The 22,282-nt window shown below is 42.2% G+C and overlaps 1 protein-coding gene across 1 annotated transcript in view; it reads left to right on the forward strand.

Annotated features, from left to right (window-relative positions):
- Positions 1–22,282, forward strand: part of ASTN2 (astrotactin 2) — a gene marked incomplete at its 5' end in the record, with an annotated part of 296,834 nt that overhangs the window by 239,082 nt on the left and 35,470 nt on the right. The window contains 3 exons of the mRNA XM_081339487.1: positions 10,483–10,748; positions 20,287–20,420; positions 21,860–22,008. Coding sequence (XP_081195613.1) covers positions 10,483–10,748; positions 20,287–20,420; positions 21,860–22,008 — 549 coding nt within the window. The remainder of the gene's footprint in view (positions 1–10,482; positions 10,749–20,286; positions 20,421–21,859; positions 22,009–22,282) is intronic.

Genomic DNA, 22,282 nt, shown 5'->3' on the forward strand with positions numbered 1-22,282 from the left:
ATCTATCTATCTATCTATCTATCTATCTATCTATCTATCTATCTATCTATCTGGTGTTCAAACTTGGCCCTTTTATGACTTGTGGACTTCAACTCCCAGAATGCCCTAGGCAGAATGGCTGGCTGAGGAATTCTGGAAGTCCACAAGTCATAAAAGGGCCAGGTTTGAAGGCCCCTGATCTATCTACCTACTTACCTACTTACCTACTTACCTACCTACTTACCTATCTATCTATCTATCTATCTATCTATCTATCTATCTATCTATCTATCATCTATCTATCTATCTATCTCTATCTATCTATCTATCTATCTATCTATCTATCTATCTATCTATCTATCTATCTATCTATCTATCTATCTATCTATCTATCTATCTATCTATCTATCTACCTACGCCTATTATCTATCTATCTATCTATCTATCTATCTATCTATCTATCTATCTATCTATCTATCTATCTATCTATCTATCTATCTATCTATCTATCTATCTATCTATTTTACCAAGGGAGGCAATGTAATAAAATAAATAAATAAATAAATAAATAAATACACCTGTATCAACGGCACGGATACCCACAATACGCGCTGATTCCTAATTCCCCAAATGTCATGGACAAAAATATCATTTTATCCTTGGGGTCGTGCCTGGGTGAAGGGAGATATCCTGGGAGGATGAAGGGGAGGGAAAAAAAAAAAGCTCTGTAGAACTTTGCAAATTGGGCTCTCTTTCGGGCGCAATTGCTTAGTAAATCCACTGGAGGGCCGCATACATCCACTAAGAGGCTTACAAAATGGTTTCCTTTCTCCCCAGCAGCTGAAAAGAGGGACAGGATTTGTGTTCGTAGGTTTCACGGGCTTGAGAGGTGTTTTTCCCCCCCTCTACTTGATGTGCCGCATCTGTGCTTCAGTCCCTTCACGTTTACAGGGTCTGTTGTTATCCACTTTTGCATATTGAAAAATCATTTAGCCCAACTGCCAAACGCGATTAGTTGGTAAGCATGAGAAGGCCGGGCTAAATTGCAAGTTATAAAAATATCAGACTCACCTGCTGTTGACTTCAGCCTGGTTTATAGCCAACCAGAAGCTTGGCAAGCAAAATGGCGTGGGATGTGAGTCTGTTTTTTTTTTATCCTGTTGACTCCCAACAGCTGGATTAAAGTTCTGATTCAGCGTATAGAGAATAACAAGAGTCGGGAGGGACTTTGGAGATGGTCTAGTCACTAGATGGCACTGCAACCCCACGTTTGAGAAATGAGCTCCGGGTAGCAAAAATACAGAATAGCAGAGTTGGAGGGAACTTTGGAGGTCATCTAGTCCAACCCTTGCTCAGGCAAGTGCTTTGGAGATTCATTGCTGGCTGAGGGATTCTGGGATTTGAAGCCCACCAGTTGCCAAGGTTAGAGACTCAACTCCCAGAATTCCTCAGCCAGACTTATGGACTTCAATTCCCAGAATTCCTCAGCCAGACTTATGGACTTCCAGAATTCCTCAGCCAGCCATGAAGTCCATAGAGTTGAAATTCACTAGCCTGGGTGAGGAATTCTGGGAGTTGAAATCCACAAGTTGCCAAGGTTAGAATTCCTGAGCCAGACTTATGGTCTTTAACTCCCACAATTCCTCAAGCAGCCATGAAGTCAGGGAGTTGAAATTGAGAAGCCTGGCTGAGGAAGAAAACAGAAGGGAATGACCACACCTAGCACTGATGAGGTTACCTAATTGGGCAATGAAAGGTCTGCAAGGAACAGACTAGCTCAAAGAGCGCCAAAGAGCCCACAATCAGTACATCGTATCTCTATCACATGAAACTTCTTTTCATGTTGTTCAGAACTGCATCAGCAGCAAAAAAGCACCGAGCAGGCACGTAGACAGTAGCCCCAAATCCAGCTGTTGTGATTTCATTTGATGGTGGTTAAAATCATGATGTGTTGGATTGATGTTGTGATCTACCTTTATGTTACCTGTAACTATAGTATTTTGCCAAAATGCCTTGATGTGAAATTTCCATTCAAAACCACTAGATGGCACTGCAACCCCACGTTTGAGAAATGCTCCTGGTAGCAAAAATACAGAATAGCAAAGTTGGAGGGAACATTGGAGGTCATCTAGTCCAACCCATGCTCAGGCAAGTGCTTTGGAGATTCATTGCTGGCTGAGGAATTCTGGGAGTTGAAGTCCACAAGTTGCCAAGGTTGGGGACTCAATTCCCATAATTCTTCAGCCAGACTTGTGGACCAATTCCCAGAATTCCTCAGCCAGCCATGAAGTCCATGGAGTTGAAATTCACTAGCCTGGGTGAGGAATTCTGGGAGTTGAAATCCACAAGTTGCCAAGGTTAGACACTCAAGTCCCAGAATTCCTGAGCCAGACTTATGGTCTTTAACTCCCACAATTCCTCAAGCAGCCATGAAGTCAGGGAGTTGAAATTGAGAAGCCTGGCTGAGGAATTCTGGGAGTTGAAGGCCATAAGTTGCCAAGGTTAGAGACTCAGTTCCCAGAATTCCTCAGCCAGACTTATGGACTTCAACTCCCAGAATTCCTCAGCCAGACTTATGGACTTCAACTCCCAGAATTCCTCAGCCAGGCTGTTTTGCCAAAATGCCTTGATGTGAAATTTCCATTCAAAACCACTAGATGGCACTGCAACCCCACGTTTGAGAAATGCTCCTGGTAGCAAAAATACAGAATAGCAGAGTTGGAGGGAACTTTGGAGGTCATCTAGTCCAACCCTTGCTCAGGCAAGTGCTTTGGAGATTCATTGCTTGCTGAGGAATTCTGGGATTTGAAGTCCACAAGTTGCCAAGGTTGGAGATTCCGAGGTCCACAAGTTGCCAAGTTTGGACATCCCTAATTTACGCAATGTTCTGTTCAACAAAGTTACCTGACCGTAATTTACACCCATTAATTCTAGTCCTAGTTTGGGGGCATTCTTCTTACACTATGGTTTATGTACTTAAACATGGTTATCACAGTTCCCTCCTGTCCACATGAACGGAGACATGTCTCTAGGTGAACATACAGGGTTTTTTTTCAGTCTGCCCACCTAGGGCATGTCTTCAGGCCCCTGTATTATCTTTCTTGTTTTAATCAGTCAGCAATCCCAAAATTAAACACAATAACTGAGGTGTAGACTTATTAGAAGAAAACAGAAGGGAATGACCACACCTAGCACTGATGAGGTTACCTAATTGGGCAATGAAAGGTCTGCAAGGAACAGACTAAGCTCAAAGAGCGCCAAAGAGCCCACAATCAGTACTTCATATCTCTATCACATGAAACTTCTTTTCATGTTGTTCAGAACTGCGTCAGCAGCAAAAAAGCACCGAGCAGGCACGTAGGCACTAGACCCAAATCCAGCTGTTGTGATTTCATTTGATGGTGGTTAAAATCATGACGTGTTGGATTCATGTTGTGATCTACCTTTATTTCACCTGTAACTAAAGTATTTTGCCAAAATGCCTTGATGTGAAATTTCCATTCAAAACCACTAGATGGCACTGCAGCCCCACGTTTGAGAAATGAGCTCCTGGTAGCAAAAATACAGAATAGCAGAGTTGGAGGGAACTTTGGAGGTCATCTAGTCCAACCCTTGCTCAGGCAAGTGCTTTGGAGATTCATTGCTGGCTGAGGAATCCACAAGTTGCCAAGGTTAGAGACTCAATTCCCAGAATTCCTCAGCCAGACTTGTGGACCAATTCCCAGGATTCTTCAGCCAGGCTTGTCAATTTCAACTCCATGGACTTCATGGCTGCCTGAGGAATTCTGGGAGTTAATGTCCACAAGTCTGGCTGAGGAATTCTGGGAACTGAGTCTCCAAACTTGGCAACTTGTGGACTTCAACTCCCAGAATTCCTCACCCAGGCTAGTGAATTTCAACTCCATGGACTTCATGGCTGGCTGAGGAATTCTGGAAGTCCATAAGTCTGGCTGAGGAATTCTGGGAATTGAAGTCCATAAGTCTGGCTGAGGAATTCTGGGAGTTCAGTCTCCAACCTTGGCAACTTGTGGACTTCAAGTCCCAGAATTCCTCAGCCAGGCTTGTGAATTTCAACTCTATGGACTTCATGGCTGCCTGAGGAATTCTGGGACTTGAAGTCCACAAGTTGCCAAGGTTGGAGACTCAACTCCCAGAATTCCTCAGCCAGATTTGTGGACTTCAACTCCCAGAATTCCTCAGCCAGCATGACTAGCTGAAGAATTCTGGGAATTGAAGGCCACAATTCTTAAAAGTTGCCAAGTTTGGAGACCCCTGGTTTATGCAATATTTACTTGACTGTAATGTACACCCATTATTTCTGTTCCTATTGGGGGCATTTTTAATGCTATATATTTATGTATCTGAACATGGTTATCACAGTCCCTCTCTGTCTTCATAAATGGATGTATTTCTCCAGGTCAACGGAGCAGGGTTTTTTTCAGTCTGCAGACACAGGGCATGTATTTATCTTTCTTGCAATTCCCTCTCTGAATTTGTTTTAACCAGTCAATAAACCCGGAATCCTACACAACAATTGAGGCATAGATTTATCAGAGCGCAAAAGAGAGGAATGACCACACCTAGCACTGATGAGGCTACCTAATTGGGCAATGAAAGGTCTGCAAGGAACAGACTAGCTCAAAGAGCGCCAAAGAGCCCACAATCAGTACATCGTATCTCTATCACATGAAACTTCTTTTCGTGTTGTTCAGAACTGCGTCAGCAGCAAAAAAAAAAAAGCACCGAGCAGGCACGTACGCACTAGACCCACATCCAGCTGTTGTGATTTCATTTGATGGTGGTTAAAATCATGATGTGTTGGATTGATGTTGTGATCTACCTTTATTTCACCTGTAACTAAAGTATTTTGCCAAAATGCCTTGATGTGAAATTTCCATTCAAAACCACTAGATGGCAATGCAACCCCACGTTTGAGAAATGCTCCTGGTAGCAAAAATACAGAATAGCAAAGTTGGAGGGAACATTGGAGGTCATCTAGTCCAACCCTTGCTCAGGCAAGTGCTTTGGAGATTCATTGCTGGCTGAGGAATTCTGGGAGTTGAAGTCCACAAGTTGCCAAGGTTGGGGACTCAATTCCCATAATTCTTCAGCCAGACTTGTGGACCAATTCCCAGAATTCCTCAGCCAGCCATGAAGTCCATGGAGTTGAAATTCACTAGCCTGGGTGAGGAATTCTGGGAGTTGAAATCCACAAGTTGCCAAGGTTAGACACTCAAGTCCCAGAATTCCTGAGCCAGACTTATGGTCTTTAACTCCCACAATTCCTCAAGCAGCCATGAAGTCAGGGAGTTGAAATTGAGAAGCCTGGCTGAGGAATTCTGGGAGTTGAAGGCCGTAAGTTGCCAAGGTTAGAGACTCAGTTCCCAGAATTCCTCAGCCAGACTTATGGACTTCAACTCCCAGAATTCCTCAGCCAGGCTGTTTTGCCAAAATGCCTTGATGTGAAATGTCCATTCAAAACCACTAGATGGCACTGCAACCCCACGTTTGAGAAATGCTCCTGGTAGCAAAAATACAGAATAGCAGAGTTGGAGGGAACTTTGGAGGTCATCTAGTCCAACCCATGCTCAGGCAAGTGCTTTGGAGATTCATTGCTGGCTGAGGAATTCTGGGAGTTGAAGTCCACAAGTTGCTAAGGTTAGAGACTCAACTCCCATAATTCCACAGCCAGACTTATGGACTTCAATTCCCAGAATTCCTCAGCCAGGCTTGTGGACTTCAACTCCCAGAATTCCTCAACCAGGCTTGTGAATTTCAACTCCATGGACTTCATGGCTGGCTGAGGAATTCTGGGAGTTGAAGTCCACAAGTTGCCAAGGTTGGAGACTCAACTCCAATTCCGAAGTCCACAGGTTGCCAAGTTTGGACATCCCTGATTTACGCAATGTTCTGTTCAACAAAGTTACCTGACCGTAATTTACACCCATTAATTCTAGTCCTAGTTTTGGGGCATTATTCTTCTTACACTAGTGGTTTATGTACTTAAACATGGTTATCACAGTTCCCTCCTGTCCACATGAACGGAGACACGTCTCTAGGTGAACATACAGGGTTTTTTTCAGTCTGCCCACCTAGGGCATGTCTTCAGGCCCCTGTATTATCTTTCTTGTTTTAATCAGTCAGCAATCCCAAAATTAAACACAATAACTGAGGTGTAGATTTATTAGAAGAAAACAGAAGGGAATGACCACACCTAGCACTGATGAGGTTACCTAATTGGGCAATGAAAGGTCTGCAAGGAACAGACTAGCTCAAAGAGCGCCAAAGAGCCCACAATCAGTACTCCATATCTCTATCACATGAAACTTCTTTTCATGTTGTTCAGAACTGCGTCAGCAGCACAAAAAAAGCACCGAGCAGGCACGTAGGCACTAGACCCAAATCCAGCTGTTGTGATTTCATTTGATGGTGGTTAAAATCATGACGTGTTGGATTCATGTTGTGATCTACCTTTGTTTCACCTGTAACTAAAGTATTTTGCCAAAATGCCTTGATGTGAAATTTCCATTCAAAACCACTAGATGGCACTGCAGCACCACGTTTGAGAAATGAGCTCCTGGTAGCGAAAATACAGAATAGCAGAGTTGGAGGGAACTTTGGAGGTCATCTAGTCCAACCCTTGCTCAGGCAAGTGCTTTGGAGATTCATTGCTGGCTGAGGAATTCTGGGATTTGAAGTCCACCAGTTGCCAAGGTTAGAGACTCAACTCCCAGAATTCCTCAGCCAGGCTTGTGAATTTCAACTCCATGGACTTCATGGCTGGCTGAGGAATTCTGGGAGTTAAAGTCCTCAAGTCTGGCTGAGGAATTCTGGGAACTGAGTCTCCAACCCTGGCAACTTGTGTACTTCAACTCCCAGAATTCCTCAGCCAGGCTTGTGAATTTCAACTCTATGGACTTCATGGCTGCCTGAGGAATTCTGGGACTTGAAGTCCACAAGTTGCCAAGGTTGGAGACTGAACTCCCAGAATTCCTCAGCCAGATTTGTGGACTTCAACTCCCAGAATTCCTCAGCCAGCATGACTAGCTGAAGAATTCTGGGAATTTGAAGGCCACAATTCTTAAAAGTTGCCAAGTTTGGAGACCCCTGGTTTATGCAATATTTACTTGACTGTAATGTACACCCATTATTTCTGTTCCTATTGGGGGCATTTTTAATGCTATATATTTATGTATCTGAACATGGTTATCACAGTCCCTCTCTGTCTTCATAAATGAATGCATTTCTCCAGGTCAACGGAGCAGGGTTTTTTTCAGTCTGCAGACACAGGGCATGTATTTATCTTTCTTGCAATTCCCTCTCTGAATTTGTTTTAACCAGTCAATAAACCCGGAATCCTACACAACAATTGAGGCATAGATTTATCAGAGCGCAAAAGAGAGGAATGACCACACCTAGCACTGATGAGGCTACCTAATTGGGCAATGAAAGGTCTGCAAGGAACAGACTAAGCTCAAAGAGCGCCAAAGAGCCCACAATCAGTACTTCATATCTCTATCACATGAAACTTCTTTTCGTGTTGTTCAGAACTGCGTCAGCAGCAAAAAAAAAAAAAGCACCGAGCAGGCACGTAGGCACTAGACCCAAATCCAGCTGTTGTGATTTCATTTGATGGTGGTTAAAATCATGATGTGTTGGATTGATGTTGTGATCTACCTTTGTTTCACCTGTAACTATAGTATTTTGCCAAAATGCCTTGATGTGGAATTTCCATTCAAAACCACTAGATGGCACTGCAGCCCCACGTTTGAGAAATGAGCTGCTGGTAGCAAAAATACAGAATAGCAGAGTTGGAGGGAACTTTGGAGGTCATCTAGTCCAACCTTTGCTCAGGCAAGTGCTTTGGAGATTCATTGCTGGCTGAGGAATCCACAAGTTGCCAAGGTTAGAGACTCAATTCCCAGAATTCCTCAGCCAGACTTGTGGACCAATTCCCAGGATTCCTCAGCCAGGCTTGTCAATTTCAACTCCATGGACTTCATGGCTGGCTGAGGAATTCTGGGAGTTAAAGTCCTCAAGTCTGGCTGAGGAATTCTGGGAACTGAGTCTCCAACCTTGGCAACTTGTGTACTTCAACTCCCAGAATTCCTCAGCCAGGCTTGTGAATTTCAACTCTATGGATTTCATGGCTGTCTGAGGAATTCTGGGACTTGAGGTCCACAAGTTGCCAAGGTTGGAGACTCAACTCCCAGAATTCCTCAGCCAGATGTGTGGACTTCAACTCCCAGAATTCCTCAGTCGGCATGACTAGCTGAAGAATTCTGGGAATTGAAGGCCACAAGTGTTAAAGCTGCCAAGTTTGGAGACCCCTGGTTTATGCAATATTTACTTGACTGTAATGTATGCCCATTATTTCTGTTCCTATTTGGGGGGCATTTTTAATGCTATATTTTTACGTATCTGTACGTGGTTATCACAATCCTTCTGTCTACATAAATGAATGCATTTCTCCAGGTCAACAGAGCAGGGTTTTTTTCAGTCTGCAGACATAGGGCATGTATTTATCTTTCTTGCAATTCCCTCTCTGAATTTGTTTTAACCAGTCAATAAACCCGGAATCCTACACAATAATTGAGGCGTAGATTTATCAGAGTGCAAAAGAGAGGAATGACCACACCTAGCACTGATGAGGTTACCTAATTGGGCAATGAAAGGTCTGCAAGGAACAGACTAGCTCAAAGAGCGCCAAAGAGCCCACAATCAGTACTCCATATCTCTATCACATGAAACTTCTTTTCATGTTGTTCAGAACTGCATCAGCAGCAAAAAAGCACCGAGCAGGCACGTAGGCACTAGACCCAAATCCAGCTGTTGTGATTTCATTTGATGGTGGTTAAAATCATGATGTGTTGGATTGATGTTGCGATCTACCTTTGTTTCACCTGTAACTATAGTATTTTGCCAAAATGCCTTGATGTGGAATTTCCATTCAAAACCACTAGATGGCACTGCAGCCCCACGTTTGAGAAATGAGCTCCTGGTAGCAAAAATAGAGAACAGCAGAGTTGGAGGGAACTTTGGAGGTCATCTAGTCCAACCCCTTGCTCAGGCAGGAAACCCTCTACCATTTCAGACCAATGGCCGCCCAGTCTCTTCTTAAAAACTTCCAGGGTTGGAGTGTCCACAGCTTCTGGAGGCAAGGAGTTCCACCGGTTAATTGTTATCCTCGGCAAGTTGTGAAGCAAGCAAGCACTTTCACACCGGCGAAACTGTCCTTCGAAACCTGAGATGGGGTTGGTGAAGTTGAGCCAAGCTTTGGCCACGGCAGGCTGGTCCTTGACTTAGAAAGTGGTCTCTTCCCTTGGTCTCTTCCCACCTCTCTGAGCCAGCAGATTGTCTGTAAAGAAATGGAGGCGGGTTTACTTAAACTCCTCTGGGATGAGTGATACTTACGAGGCCCCTCTGGTCCACAAAGACATGCCTTAGGAATAAAAGACAGGTCTAAATTCGAGTTCCAGAATAGGCCCAACTGTCCAGAACGTACGTAACCAAGTTGGTGTTAAAGGTCATCCTTGATTGGCCCTTCGGAAAGATGACAATGGAGCAGATTAGGGGTTGGCAGCTTGGAAGGACCTTGCAATTCGTCTCTTTCAACTTCTGGTGCCGGGGGTAGGCAACCTTGGCTCTTTTGTGACTGGTGGACTTCAACTCCCAGAATTCCTGAGCCAGCATGGGGGAACCATGGCCCCTTCGTGACTGGTGGACTTCAACTCCCAGAATTCCTGAGCCAGCATGGGGAAACTATGGCCCCTTCATGACTTGTGGACTTCAACTCCCAGAATTCCTGAGCCAGCGTGGGGGCCCCTTCATGACTTGTGGACTGGCTGGCTCAGGAATTCTGGGAGCTGAAGTCCACGAGTCATAAAAGAGCCAAGGTCGCCTATCCCGATCTAGGTTACTTGAGAAACCATCTTGGCCTAATACAGGGGTGAAGAAAAATGATCCTTCTAGCTGGCTCAGGAATTCTGGGAGTTGAAGTTCCCAGATTGTAAAAGGGCCATAGATCCTCATCCTTGCCCTAACACAGGGGCTCTTCAAACTTGGCTCTTTTATGACTCGTGGACTTCAACTCCCAGAATTCCTCAGCCAGTATGGGGGAACTATGGCCCCTTCATGACTCGTGGACTTCAACTCCCAGAATTCCTGAGCCAGCGTGGCTCAGCATGGAAACCTCTCCCTTTCCCCTCAGCGTGGCTGGCTGAGGAATTCTGGGAGTTGAAGTCCACGAGTCATAAAAGAGCCAAGGTGGCCTACCCCTGTCCTGGGCAGAGCAAGAGAGCACCTATGCAGCATCCGTGCCTCAAATTGCAAAGGAGCTTCCTTTGATATACAGAGCCACAGAGTTGGAAGGGACCTCGGAGGTCTTCTAGTCCATCCTATTAAGCTGTACATTTATTTGATGCATAAAACCTTTCACAGGACCACGAAGGCCCATTGTCTTGTCTTCTCCCTCCTTCCAACCCTGCTCTGTTCCTCATCCAGAAACGACAGAACTTGGCAACAAGAAAGAGCTGAAGTCGATGCCGTTCATCACCTACCTCTCTGGGCTGCTGACGGCCCAGATGCTCTCCGACGATCAGCTCATCTCCGGCGTGCAGATCCACTGTGAAGAGAAAGGCCGCTGCCCGTCAACCTGCCATCTCTGCCGCCGGGCGGGCAAGGAGCAGCTGAGCCCCACCCCGGTGCTGTTGGAGATCAGCCACATCGTCCCGTTGTATATGCTCCTCCAGGACAACGAGACGAGGGAGGTGAGCAGGCAGGGAACAGACAACTGTTGTGGACCACGATAGGAGGGAGGATGGATGGATGGATGGATGGATATAGATATGGAGAGAGAGAGAGATAGAGAGATGGATAGAGAGATAGAGATAGATAGAAAGATAGATAGATAGAGAGAGAGAGATGGATAGATAGATAGATAAATAGATAGGTAGATAAATAGATAGATAGATAGGCAGAGAGATAGACAGAAAGACATAGAGAGAGAGAGAGACAGAGAGAGACAGAGAGAGATAAATAGAGAGATAGACAGAAACAGAGACAGACAGATAGGCAGATAGATAGATAGATAGATAGATAGATAGATAGATAGATAGATAGATAGATAGATAGATAGACAGACAGAAAGACAGAAAGACAGAAAGACAGATAGAGAGAGACAGACAGACCCGACAGACATAGACAGATGGAGGGAAGGTGGGAGATGATAAGAGATGATAGATAGATAGATAGATAGATAGATAGATAGATAGATAGATAGATAGATAGATGTAGATGGATGGATGCAGGAAGGGAAGGAGGGAAGAAGGCACAAGAGAGAGAGGTGGATAGATAGATGGTAGATGATAGAATGGATAGAGGACAGGAAGGCCTGGAGGAACGTTGTCCATGGGGTCGCGATGGGTCGGACACGACTTCGCAGCTAACAACAGATGATAGAATAGATAGGAGGGAGGGAGGGTGGATGGATTGATGACTGAGACAGGACAGAGAGAGAGAGAGAGAGAGAGAGAGAGAGGTGATAGAGGTGGAGGGAAGGAGGGATGCCCAAGAGAGACGTGGATAGATGGACGGACGGAGACAGAGAGAGAGGCAGAGACAATTCCAGAGGTCCTCAGACTGTGTCAAGATGCCCCCATGAGTCTAGAGAAGGTATCTTGATGATGCCAACATGACTTTCTTCCTCTTCAGAAGGAAGCTGACTATTATACAGTATTTGTTCTCTGTCTGTAAGTAAGTCAGCTAGTAGCCCTCTTCAAACAAACAGGCAGGATGTTGAGTTCATAACTCACTCGTTTGTGGGTGTGAAGTGAACGGAAAGGCGTCACTAGCCCCTTGCCGCTTAGTCAACTCACAGGCACCGATTTTCATGGGTAACAAAAAATGGAGTTGGAACTACCCTGGCTGTGTTTTGATAAGTAAGAGTTTCCATTTGAATTCGTCTCCCCTCTCCTCGCAATGAATGCCTAGATAGATCTCAGCCCGGCGAGAGACCACATGTTTGGCCTCCTACGGAACCTAGGAACGTGTTTTCTTTGGAAAATTTGGCTTCCTTCCCCCTCCCCCCCCCCCGCTTTCTCCTGTTTTGTCTTGTTTTTTTTCTCTCCTGCTTTAAAAGAAAGTTCTCCTTGACTGTAGTGGGTCCCTTGAGGGCTTCGTCTGTCCTTCTTGGCACATCTGCCCTTTAATAGCAAGCTTTCATCTGCTGGGTGAGAAGAGACCTTAGGACGGCAGAGGAAGTCAGGGATAATTCATAACAAGCATCCTTGGGCCACTATATGGAAAGAGGAGGAGGAGGAGGAGGAGGAGGAGGAAGGGAGAAGAAGGAGAAGAAAGAAAAAAAAGAAAGGAAGGAAGGGGGAGAGAGAAAAAAGAGAAAGAGGAAAGAAAGAAAGAAAGAAAGAAAGAAAGAGAAAGAAAGAAAGAAAGAAAAAGAAAGAAAGAAAGAAAGAAAAAGAAAGAAAGAAAGAGAAAGAAAGAAAGAAAGAATAAGAGGGAGGGAGGGAGAATGGAAGAAAGAGGGAGGGAGGGAAGGAGGAAAGAAAGAAGAGAGAGAGAAAGGAAACAGAGAGAGAGAGAGAGAAGGAATAAAGAGGGAGGGATGGAAGAAAGAAAGGAAAGAAAGAGATGAGAGATTATTTGGCAAAGAAAGAAAAAGAGAAAGAGAAAGAAAAAGAAAGAAAGTAAGAAAGAAAAAGAAAGAAAGAAAGAAAGAACTAAGGGAGGGAGGGAGAATGGAAGAAAGAAACAGAGGGAGGGAAGGAGGAAAGAAAGAAGAGAAGAGAGAGAAAGGAAACAAAGAAAGAAGGAATAAAGAGACAGAGGGAGGGAAGAAAGAAAAGAATAGAGAAAGAAAGACATGAGAGATTATCTATTTGGGAAAGAAAGAAAGAAAGAGAAAGAAAGAAAGAAAGAAAGAAAGAAAGAAAGAAAGAAAGAAAGAAAAAGACAGAAAGAAAGAAAGAAAGAAAGAAAAAGAAAGAAAGAAAGAAAAAGAAAGAAAGAAAGAAAAAGAAAGAAAAAAGGGATTATGGAACCATCTCCCTCACTTGGAAAGCTCTAAAGAGGCTGCACGTTTTCCAGTCCTGCCCCGTGTCCCCCCTGGTTTGTGTCTGTCACACTCACCCAGCATCAAACTGCCCAGCTTGGCTGTCTTCTGTCCTTGTGACCCCCTCCTGTGACAGCCTGCAAACATCCAGTGGTTTGCACTTCAGGATCTGAAGCTCTGGGAGTCACAACAGCTGGAGGGTGTGAAGGTGAGAAAGGGACAAAGTCTCCTGCCAGCCACACTAGAGAGGCTTCGTCCTTATTTTGCTCCTTAACTCAGCTTAATACATACAAAAGTCACAAGTATTCACTTCCCGGAGGAGAGAATGATTTTAGCACTCCAGGGGACTTCAAAGGCCGTGCCTCCTGCTCCTATGAAGTCACTGGAACCCCTTCTCCACTGTTGGGGTGTGTGTGTGTGTGTGTTTTAAAAAAATAAATAAATTGCACATTTGTGATTCCTGACGAGGATGTTTATATGAAGCTTGCTTTGTGCTTCCTATTCACCCTCTCCAGCTCCGTATTCCCGATCTGTCGCCAGCGTTTTCAAATTGCAACCTCTTGGCCCTTGCTTGTACTGTTGCAAATGACAGCGGCGCTATTCCCCAAACTTGTGATTTCTCAAAGTTCGGTTCTTTCCCCCCCCCCCCGCTTCCCCAGGAGGAAAGAGGACCCTTCTTTGGGGGCTTGCAAGCTTCTTTTGAAATTCTCCCTGGCGTGTTTTTGGAAAACTGACTGACTAGCTGAGAGTGGTGAAGAACATAGGAAGAACGGCTTGGGTTTGACTACTCTAAAGAAAAGAAGAAATAAGGGCGACATGATAGCAGTCTTCCAGTATTTGAGGGGCTGCCACAAAGAAGGGGAGGGAGTCAACTTATTCTCCAAAGCACCAGAGGGTGGGACAAGAAGCAATGGATGGAAACTGACAAAAGAGAGAAGCAACCTGGAACTAAGGAGAAACTTCCTAACAGTGAGGACAATTAATCAGTGGAGCAGCCTGCCTTCAGAAATCATGGGTGCTTCATCACTGGAGGTTTTTAAGAAGAGGCTAAACAATCACTTGTCTGAGATGGTGTAGGTTCTCCTGCTTGAGCAGGGGGTTGGACTAGAAGACCTCTAAGGTCCCTTCCAATTCTATTCTATTCTATTCTATTCTATTCTATTCTATTCTATTCTATTCTATTCTATTCTATTCTATTCTATTCTATTCTATTCTATTCTATTCTATTCTATTCTATTCTATTCTATTCTATTCCTTACAACTTCTATTCTATTCTATTCTATTCTATTCTATTCTATTCTATTCTATTCTATTCTATTCTATTCTATTCTATTCTATTCTATTCTATTCTATTCTATTCTATTCTATTCTATTCCTTACAACTTCTATTCTATTCTATTCTATTCTATTCTATTCTATTCTATTCTATTCTATTCTATTCTATTCTATTCTATTCTATTCTATTCTATTCTATTCTATTCTATTCTACCCTACCCTACCCTACCCTACCCTACCCTACCCTACTCTACTCTACTCTACTCTACTCTACTCTACTCTATTCCTTACAACTCCTATTCTATTCTATTCTATTCTATTCTATTCTATTCTATTCTATTCTATTCTATTCTATTCTATTCTATTCTATTCTATTCTATTCTATTCTATTCTATTCTATTCTATTCTACCCTACCCTACCCTACCCTACCCTACCCTACCCTACCCTACCCTACCCTATTCTATTCTATTCTATTCTATTCTATTCTATTCTATTCTATTCTATTCTATTCTATTCTATTCTATTCTATTCTATTCCTTACAACTTCTCTTCTATTCTATTCTATTCTATTCTATTCTATTCTATTCTATTCTATTCTATTCTATTCTATTCTATTCTATTCTATTCTATTCTATTCTATTCTATTCTATTCTATTCCTTACAACTTCTATTCTATTCTATTCTATTCTATTCTATTCTATTCTATTCTATTCTATTCTATTCTATTCTATTCTATTCTATTCCTTACAACTCCTATTCTATTCTATTCTATTCTATTCTATTCTATTCTATTCTATTCTATTCTATTCTATTCTATTCTATTCTATTCTATTCTATTCTATTCCTTACAACTCCTATTCTATTCTATTCTATTCTATTCTATTCTATTCTATTCTATTCTATTCTATTCTATTCTATTCTATTCTATTCTATTCTATTCTATTCTATTCTATTCTATTCTATTCTATTCTATTCTATTCTATTCTATTCTATTCTATTCTATTCCTTACAACTTCTATTCTATTCTATTCTATTCTATTCTATTCTATTCTATTCTATTCTATTCTATTCTATTCTATTCTATTCTATTCTATTCTATTCTATTCCTTACAACTCCTATTCTATTCTATTCTATTCTATTCTATTCTATTCTATTCTATTCTATTCTATTCTATTCTATTCTATTCTATTCTATTCTATTCTATTCTATTCCTTACAACTTCTATTCTATTCTATTCTATTCTATTCTATTCTATTCTATTCTATTCTATTCTATTCTATTCTATTCTATTCTATTCTATTCTATTCTATTCTATTCTATTCTATTCTATTCTATTCTATTCCTTACAAATTCTATTCTATTCTATTCTATTCTATTCTATTCTATTCTATTCTATTCTATTCTATTCTATTCTATTCTATTCTATTCTATTCTATTCTACCCTACCCTACCCTACCCTACCCTACCCTACCCTACCCTACCCTACCCTACCCTACCCTACTCTACTCTATTCTATTCTATTCTATTCTATTCTATTCTATTCTATTCTATTCTATTCTATTCTATTCTATTCTATTCTATTCTATTCTATTCTATTCCTTACAACTTCTCTTCTATTCTATTCTATTCTATTCTATTCTATTCTATTCTATTCTATTCTATTCTATTCTATTCTATTCTATTCTATTCTATTCCTTACAACTTCTATTCTATTCTATTCTATTCTATTCTATTCTATTCTATTCTATTCTATTCTATTCTATTCTATTCTATTCTATTCTATTCTATTCCTTACAACTCCTATTCTATTCTATTCTATTCTATTCTATTCTATTCTATTCTATTCTATTCTATTCTATTCTATTCTATTCTATTCTATTCTATTCCTTACAACTCCTATTCTATTCTATTCTATTCTATTCTATTCTATTCTATTCTATTCTATTCTATTCTATTCTATTCTATTCTATTCTATTCTATTCTATTCTATTCTATTCTATTCTATTCTATTCTATTCCTTACAACTTCTATTCTATTCTATTCTATTCTATTCTATTCTATTCTATTCTATTCTATTCTATTCTATTCTATTCTATTCTATTCTATTCCTTACAACTCCTATTCTATTCTATTCTATTCTATTCTATTCTATTCTATTCTATTCTATTCTATTCTATTCTATTCTATTCCTTACAACTTCTATTCTATTCTATTCTATTCTATTCTATTCTATTCTATTCTATTCTATTCTATTCTATTCTATTCTATTCTATTCTATTCCTTACAACTCCTATTCTATTCTATTCTATTCTATTCTATTCTATTCTATTCTATTCTATTCTATTCTATTCTATTCTATTCTATTCTATTCTATTCTATTCTATTCTATTCTATTCTATTCCTTACAACTTCTATTCTATTCTATTCTATTCTATTCTATTCTATTCTATTCTATTCTATTCTATTCTATTCTATTCTATTCTATTCTATTCTATTCTATTCTATTCTATTCTATTCCTTACAAATTCTATTCTATTCTATTCTATTCTATTCTATTCTATTCTATTCTATTCTATTCTATTCTATTCTATTCTATTCTATTCTATTCTATTCTATTCTATTCTATTATATTCTGTTATTTGTTAATAGTCTTGTTTGTCATGATTTTTGTTTTGCAAATCCTTCGTCTTCCCTTACATCCAGATATGGAAAAGAAAAGAAAAAACTCCATAGGGGAAATTTCCTCCTGATTTAGGGCAGAACATTTGGCTCAATTCCCGAGCAAGAAAAGCCAAGAAAGCACTGTAAATTATTATTGTTACTATTAAATTTATTTGCCACCTACCTTGGTCTGGGGCTGCTCTAGGCAGCTGAGGACCATAAAAAAAAGAAGAAGAAATAATAAGAAAGGAAGTTTAAACAAAGCAAGAGCCAAACAGGACAATAAAACATCCAAGGAGAAAGACAACAAAGAAATAAATAGGGCTTAGTCAAAGCAAAAAAAAAAATTAGTTTTAAATCGCTGCAAAAGAGAACCGCGCTTGGAAAAAGTAGGACATTTCTTGATCGTTTTTTTTTTAAAAAATCCCTGAACAAAGTGGACCCACTCTGCTTCCGTGGGATCGTCCTGGAATTCTAGTCTGCTTTGAAAGAACCACCCAAAGCAAACTCCCTTTTATCGAAATAGGTATAAGGGGGGGGGAACCCACAGGGTCGTTTTTTCTGCACAGCTCTGAGCAACGTGTCCCCAAGTAGAGCTTTGCAGTCTTGACGTGATGCATGACTGAGCCACCCTCCTGGGTAAGTTAGCATTTCCTTTCCCTCAAGTAGCTTGTCAAGGCCGGTGAAGGTTATAAGGTTAGGACTCCACGGCCACTTAGCAGGGCGGGCAAACAAGGTTTTAGAGCCTCCAAAGCCAGGAGGCCCAACCTAGGAGGGTGGAGAACTGAACGGCACCAGTTTTGTTGGTGACCCCTTCTGATGGAGAAGAGGGGGTCCTCCAAGGATAGTTGCCTGGAGAGTCCCAGCAAAAACGGCAGCCACGGGGAAAAAGTCTTGTAAGAATAACCTGATGGAGACAGAGGAGATTCCTCTCCTAAGCCTACTTTGAACTTTTGAAGCCTTCACACTAAAGACGTCTCAGATGTCTCCCTTTGGATCCTTCTCTGCGGGGGGGGGGGGCAGCTCAGACTCCCAGCCACGTTGTTCAAATGTCTGAGGAAAAGCAAACATCATAATCATCAACACACACACACACACACACACACACCAGCTCTTTTAACCTTTCCCTTCGGTTCAGCTCACACACCATCCCCCGCCCCCATTCCAGTCCTTCCCAAAATAACAGGAGGGTTATGGAAGGGACCTTGGAGGTCTTCTGTTCCAGCCCCCTGCTCAAGCAAGAGACCCTATCCCATTCCAGACCCAATGGTGGTCCAGTCTCTTCTTCAAAGCCTCCTGTGATGGAGCACCCACAACTTCTGGTGGCAAGCTGTTCTGCTGATTAATTGTCCTCACTGTTAGGAAGTTTCTCCTTAGTTCCAGGTTGCTTCTCTCCTTGATGAGTTTCCATCTGTTGCTTCTTGTCCTGCCTTCAGGGGCTTTGGAGAAGAGCTTGACTCTGTCTTCTTTGGGGCAGGCCCTCAAGAGCTTGACTCCCTCTTCTTTGGGGCAGCCCCTCAAGAGCTTGACTCCCTCTTCTTTGGGGCAGCCCCTCAAGAGCTTGACTCCCTCTTCTTTGGGGCCGGCCCTCAAGAGCTTGACTCCCTCTTCTTTGGGGCCGCCCCTCAAGAGCTTGACTCCCTCTTCTTTGGGGCCACCCCTCAAGAGCTTGACTCCCTCTTCTTTGGGGCAGCCCCTCAAATATTGTGAAGACCCCCTAGGTCTTTCCCCCCCCCCCACTGGAGTGGACATACCCAGTTCCTGCCACCGTTCTTCTCTTTGACGTCAACTGTTGCTTGATAGCTATCGGCAAATGGAGCTTGCAGCAGGAGAGAGCAATGGACATCCGTGTGGGCCTGTGTAACCTTATTAAGGCCTGTGGCATGAATTCACTCTTGACGAGAAAGGAAGGGGGTTGATGGATGTGTTGCAGGAATAACTTCATTTCTAAAAGGTTGTGGCAAGACGTAATTGTCCCTGCGTATCCGCAGGATCTGATTAAACTGAGCCCAACTTACAGTAAGGAACAAATGACATTAAGCATGATCAGATTAGCCTGCCTGACCTCTTCGAGTTAGATTCCCAAAGGAATTGGAGAGAAGAAGAGCAGCTAAGGCCTGGAGACTAAAACGCACGAAGAACGGCTGCAGGATTTCGGCTTGGCTAGTCCGGAGAAAAGAAGGACAAGGGGGGACATGATAGCAGCATTCTGGTATTTGAGGGGCTGCCACAAAGAAAAGGGGGGGGGTGTCAAATTATTTTCCGAAGCCCCAGAAGGCAGGACAAGAAACAAGGGATGGAAACTAATCCAGGAGAGAAGCAACTTCTTAACAGTGAGGACAATTAACCAGTGGAACTGACGTTGCCTCCAGAAGTTGTAGGTGCTTCATCACTGGAGGTTTTTAAGAAGACACTGGACAGACATTTGTCTGAAATGATGTAGGCTCTCCTGCTCGAGCAGGGGTTGGACTAGAAGACCTCCAAACTCCCTTCCAACTCTGTTATTTTCTTCTGTTCGTCTTCACCTTTCGAAGGTGTGTAAATGTGAGCGTGTACAAAGAATAAAATAGAATTATAATTATAATTGAATGGAATAGAATAGAATAGAATAGAATAGAATAGAATAGAATAGAATAGAATAGAATAGAATAGAATAGAATAGAATAGAGGAATGAAGAATAGAATAGAACGGAATTAGAATAGAATAGAATTAATTAGAATAGAATAGAATAGAATGTAGAGTATAAAGTAGAATTAGAATAAGAATAGAATAGAATAGAATTATGGGATGGAATAGAATTAGAATAAGAATAGAATAGAATAGAATTATGGGATGGAATAGAATTAGAATAAGAATAGAATAGAATAGAATATAGAGTAGAATAGAATTAGAATAGAATAGAATAGAATAGAATAGAATAGAATAGAATAGAATAGAATAGAATAGAATAGAATAGAAGAATAGGGTAGGGTAGAATAGAGTAGGGTAGGATAGGATAGGATAGGGCTGGAAGGGACCTTGGAGGTCTTCTAGTCCAACCCCCCGCTTAAGCAGGAGAACCTACACCATCTCAGACAGGTGATTGTCCAGTCTCTTCTTAAAGATCTCCAGAAGCATAGAAACATCAGGGATGTTGCTGTTCTGGACCAAACAGTTGAGATCGATCCAAAGAACAACTCAAGATTCCCCCAACATCTTTCTTCTTGCACCAGCTAGTTAGTACAACTCACCGTTTTTTTGCCATCGCCTGCCTCAGCCATCCATTCAGACAGAAGCTTTGACCTGTTCTTCCTTCCCAGGCCTTCAAGGCGGCCCTCATGAGCTCTTACTGGTGCTCCGGGAAAGGAGAGGTGATTGAGGACTGGTGTCGGTGTGACCTTAATGCCTTTGATGAGAACGGCCTCCCCAGCTGCAGTCCGCTTCCCCAGCCCATGTGAGTATCTCTTTTACCAACAGGGCCAGTGCCTGCATTTTTTTTTATTATTAAATTCAGCCAAAATATCCTCTGTTCCATTTTTTTTTGCATCGACTTGTAATATCAAGAAGAGAAGAATAGTTGTGGGTCAGGGTTGAATTGTGGGGTCCTGAGTGCTCTCTGAGGGTTATTTTCTTACAGAGGTTTCATGACCCAACTAAATTATGTCATAAGTGCTAGAAGGAAGTGGGGCTTGCGGGGAGGAAGAGGAGGAGGAGGAGGAGGAAGAGGAGGAGGTCATCTGTGGGGTCCTTGGTGCTCTCTGAGCTTGGCATTTTTCTTGCAGACATTTCATGACCCAACTAGGTAACACCATCAGTGCTAGAAAGAAGTGGGTTTGCAGAGAGTAGTAAGAAGAGGAGGAGGAGGAGGAGGAGGAGGAGGAGGAGGAGGACTGTGGGATCCTTGGTGTACTCCAAGCCAGGTTGTTTTCTTGCAAATGTTTCATGACCCAACTAGGTAACACCATCAGTGCTAGAAAGAAGTGGGTTTGCAGAGAGTAGTAGGAAGAGGAGGAGGAGGAGGAGGACTGTGGGATCCTTGGTGGTCTCTGAGCCAGGTTGTTTTCTTGCAAATGTTTCATTACCCAACTAGGTAACACCGTCAGTGTTAGAAAGAAGTGGGTTTGCAGAGAGGAGGAGGAAGAGGAGGACTGTGGGGTCCTTGGTGCTCTCTGAGCTTGGTTGCTTTCTTGCAGACATTTCATGACCCAACTTGGTAACACCATCAGTGCTAGAAAGAAGTGGGTTTGCAGAGAGGAGGAGGAAGAGGAGGAGGAGGAGGACTGAGGGATCCTTGGTGGTCTCCGAGCCAGGTTTTTTTCTTGCAAATGTTTCATTACCCAACTAGGTAACACCATCAGTGCTAGAAGGGAGTTGGTTTGCAGAGAGGAAGATGAGGAGGAGGAGGAGGAGGAGGAGAGGGCGACTGTGTGGTCCTCGGTATTCTCTGAGCTGGCTTGTTTTCTTGCAGACATTTTATTACCAAACTAGGTAGCATCCTCAGTGCTAGAAGGAGCTCTGTATAAAGGGAGAGCAATTGCCATTCTCTTTTAGCACTGAGAAGATGCAAACTAACAAGGACAGTTTCAGCTTCCCTAAATAAAACACGAAGAAAAAAAAGGCTATATTTCTTGCCGCAAGAAGGGTTGCAGACATATCTGTCTTGCGTATCAAAGCCAAGCAAAACTTTGTGTCAAAGCAAACTTTTCTCCACCCATCAAAGACACAAAGGAGAGTTTTGTGTTTGATATCAGGCTAGGAAGACCACACCAGTCTTTCCGAGGACAAAGTTTCGTGTGTGGGCACCTCATCACAAACCTGCCTCCATTTCCAGCACCCCCGAAGGTTGATTTTGAATCTGCCCCTCCTTTCCCCCCCCTTCGTTCTTCTGTCTAGTTTGCGTCTTTCTCCCACTGTGGAGCCTTCCAGCTCAGTTGTCTCCTTGCAATGGATAGACGTCCAGCCAGCCATTGGAACCAAAGTCTCTGATTATATTTTGCATCACAAAAAGGTGGATGAATACACCAACACCGACCTGTATACAGGTGAGTAGATGCTGGCCTTATTTATGGAATAAATACCTCTGACATAAGAATAGAATAGAATAGAATAGAATAGAATAGAATAGAATAGAATAGAATAGAATAGAATAGAATGAAGAATCGAATAGAATCGAATCAAATCGAATAGAATAGAATAGAATCGAATAGAATAGAATAGAATAGAATAGAATAGAATCGAATAGAATAGAATAGAATAGAATAGAATAGAATAGAATAGAATAGAATAGAATAGAATAGAATAAACATGGAATGGAGT

The sequence above is a fragment of the Vipera berus genome (genome assembly GCF_964194415.1).
Source record: "Vipera berus genome assembly, chromosome: 15".
NCBI lineage: Eukaryota > Metazoa > Chordata > Lepidosauria > Squamata > Viperidae > Vipera > Vipera berus.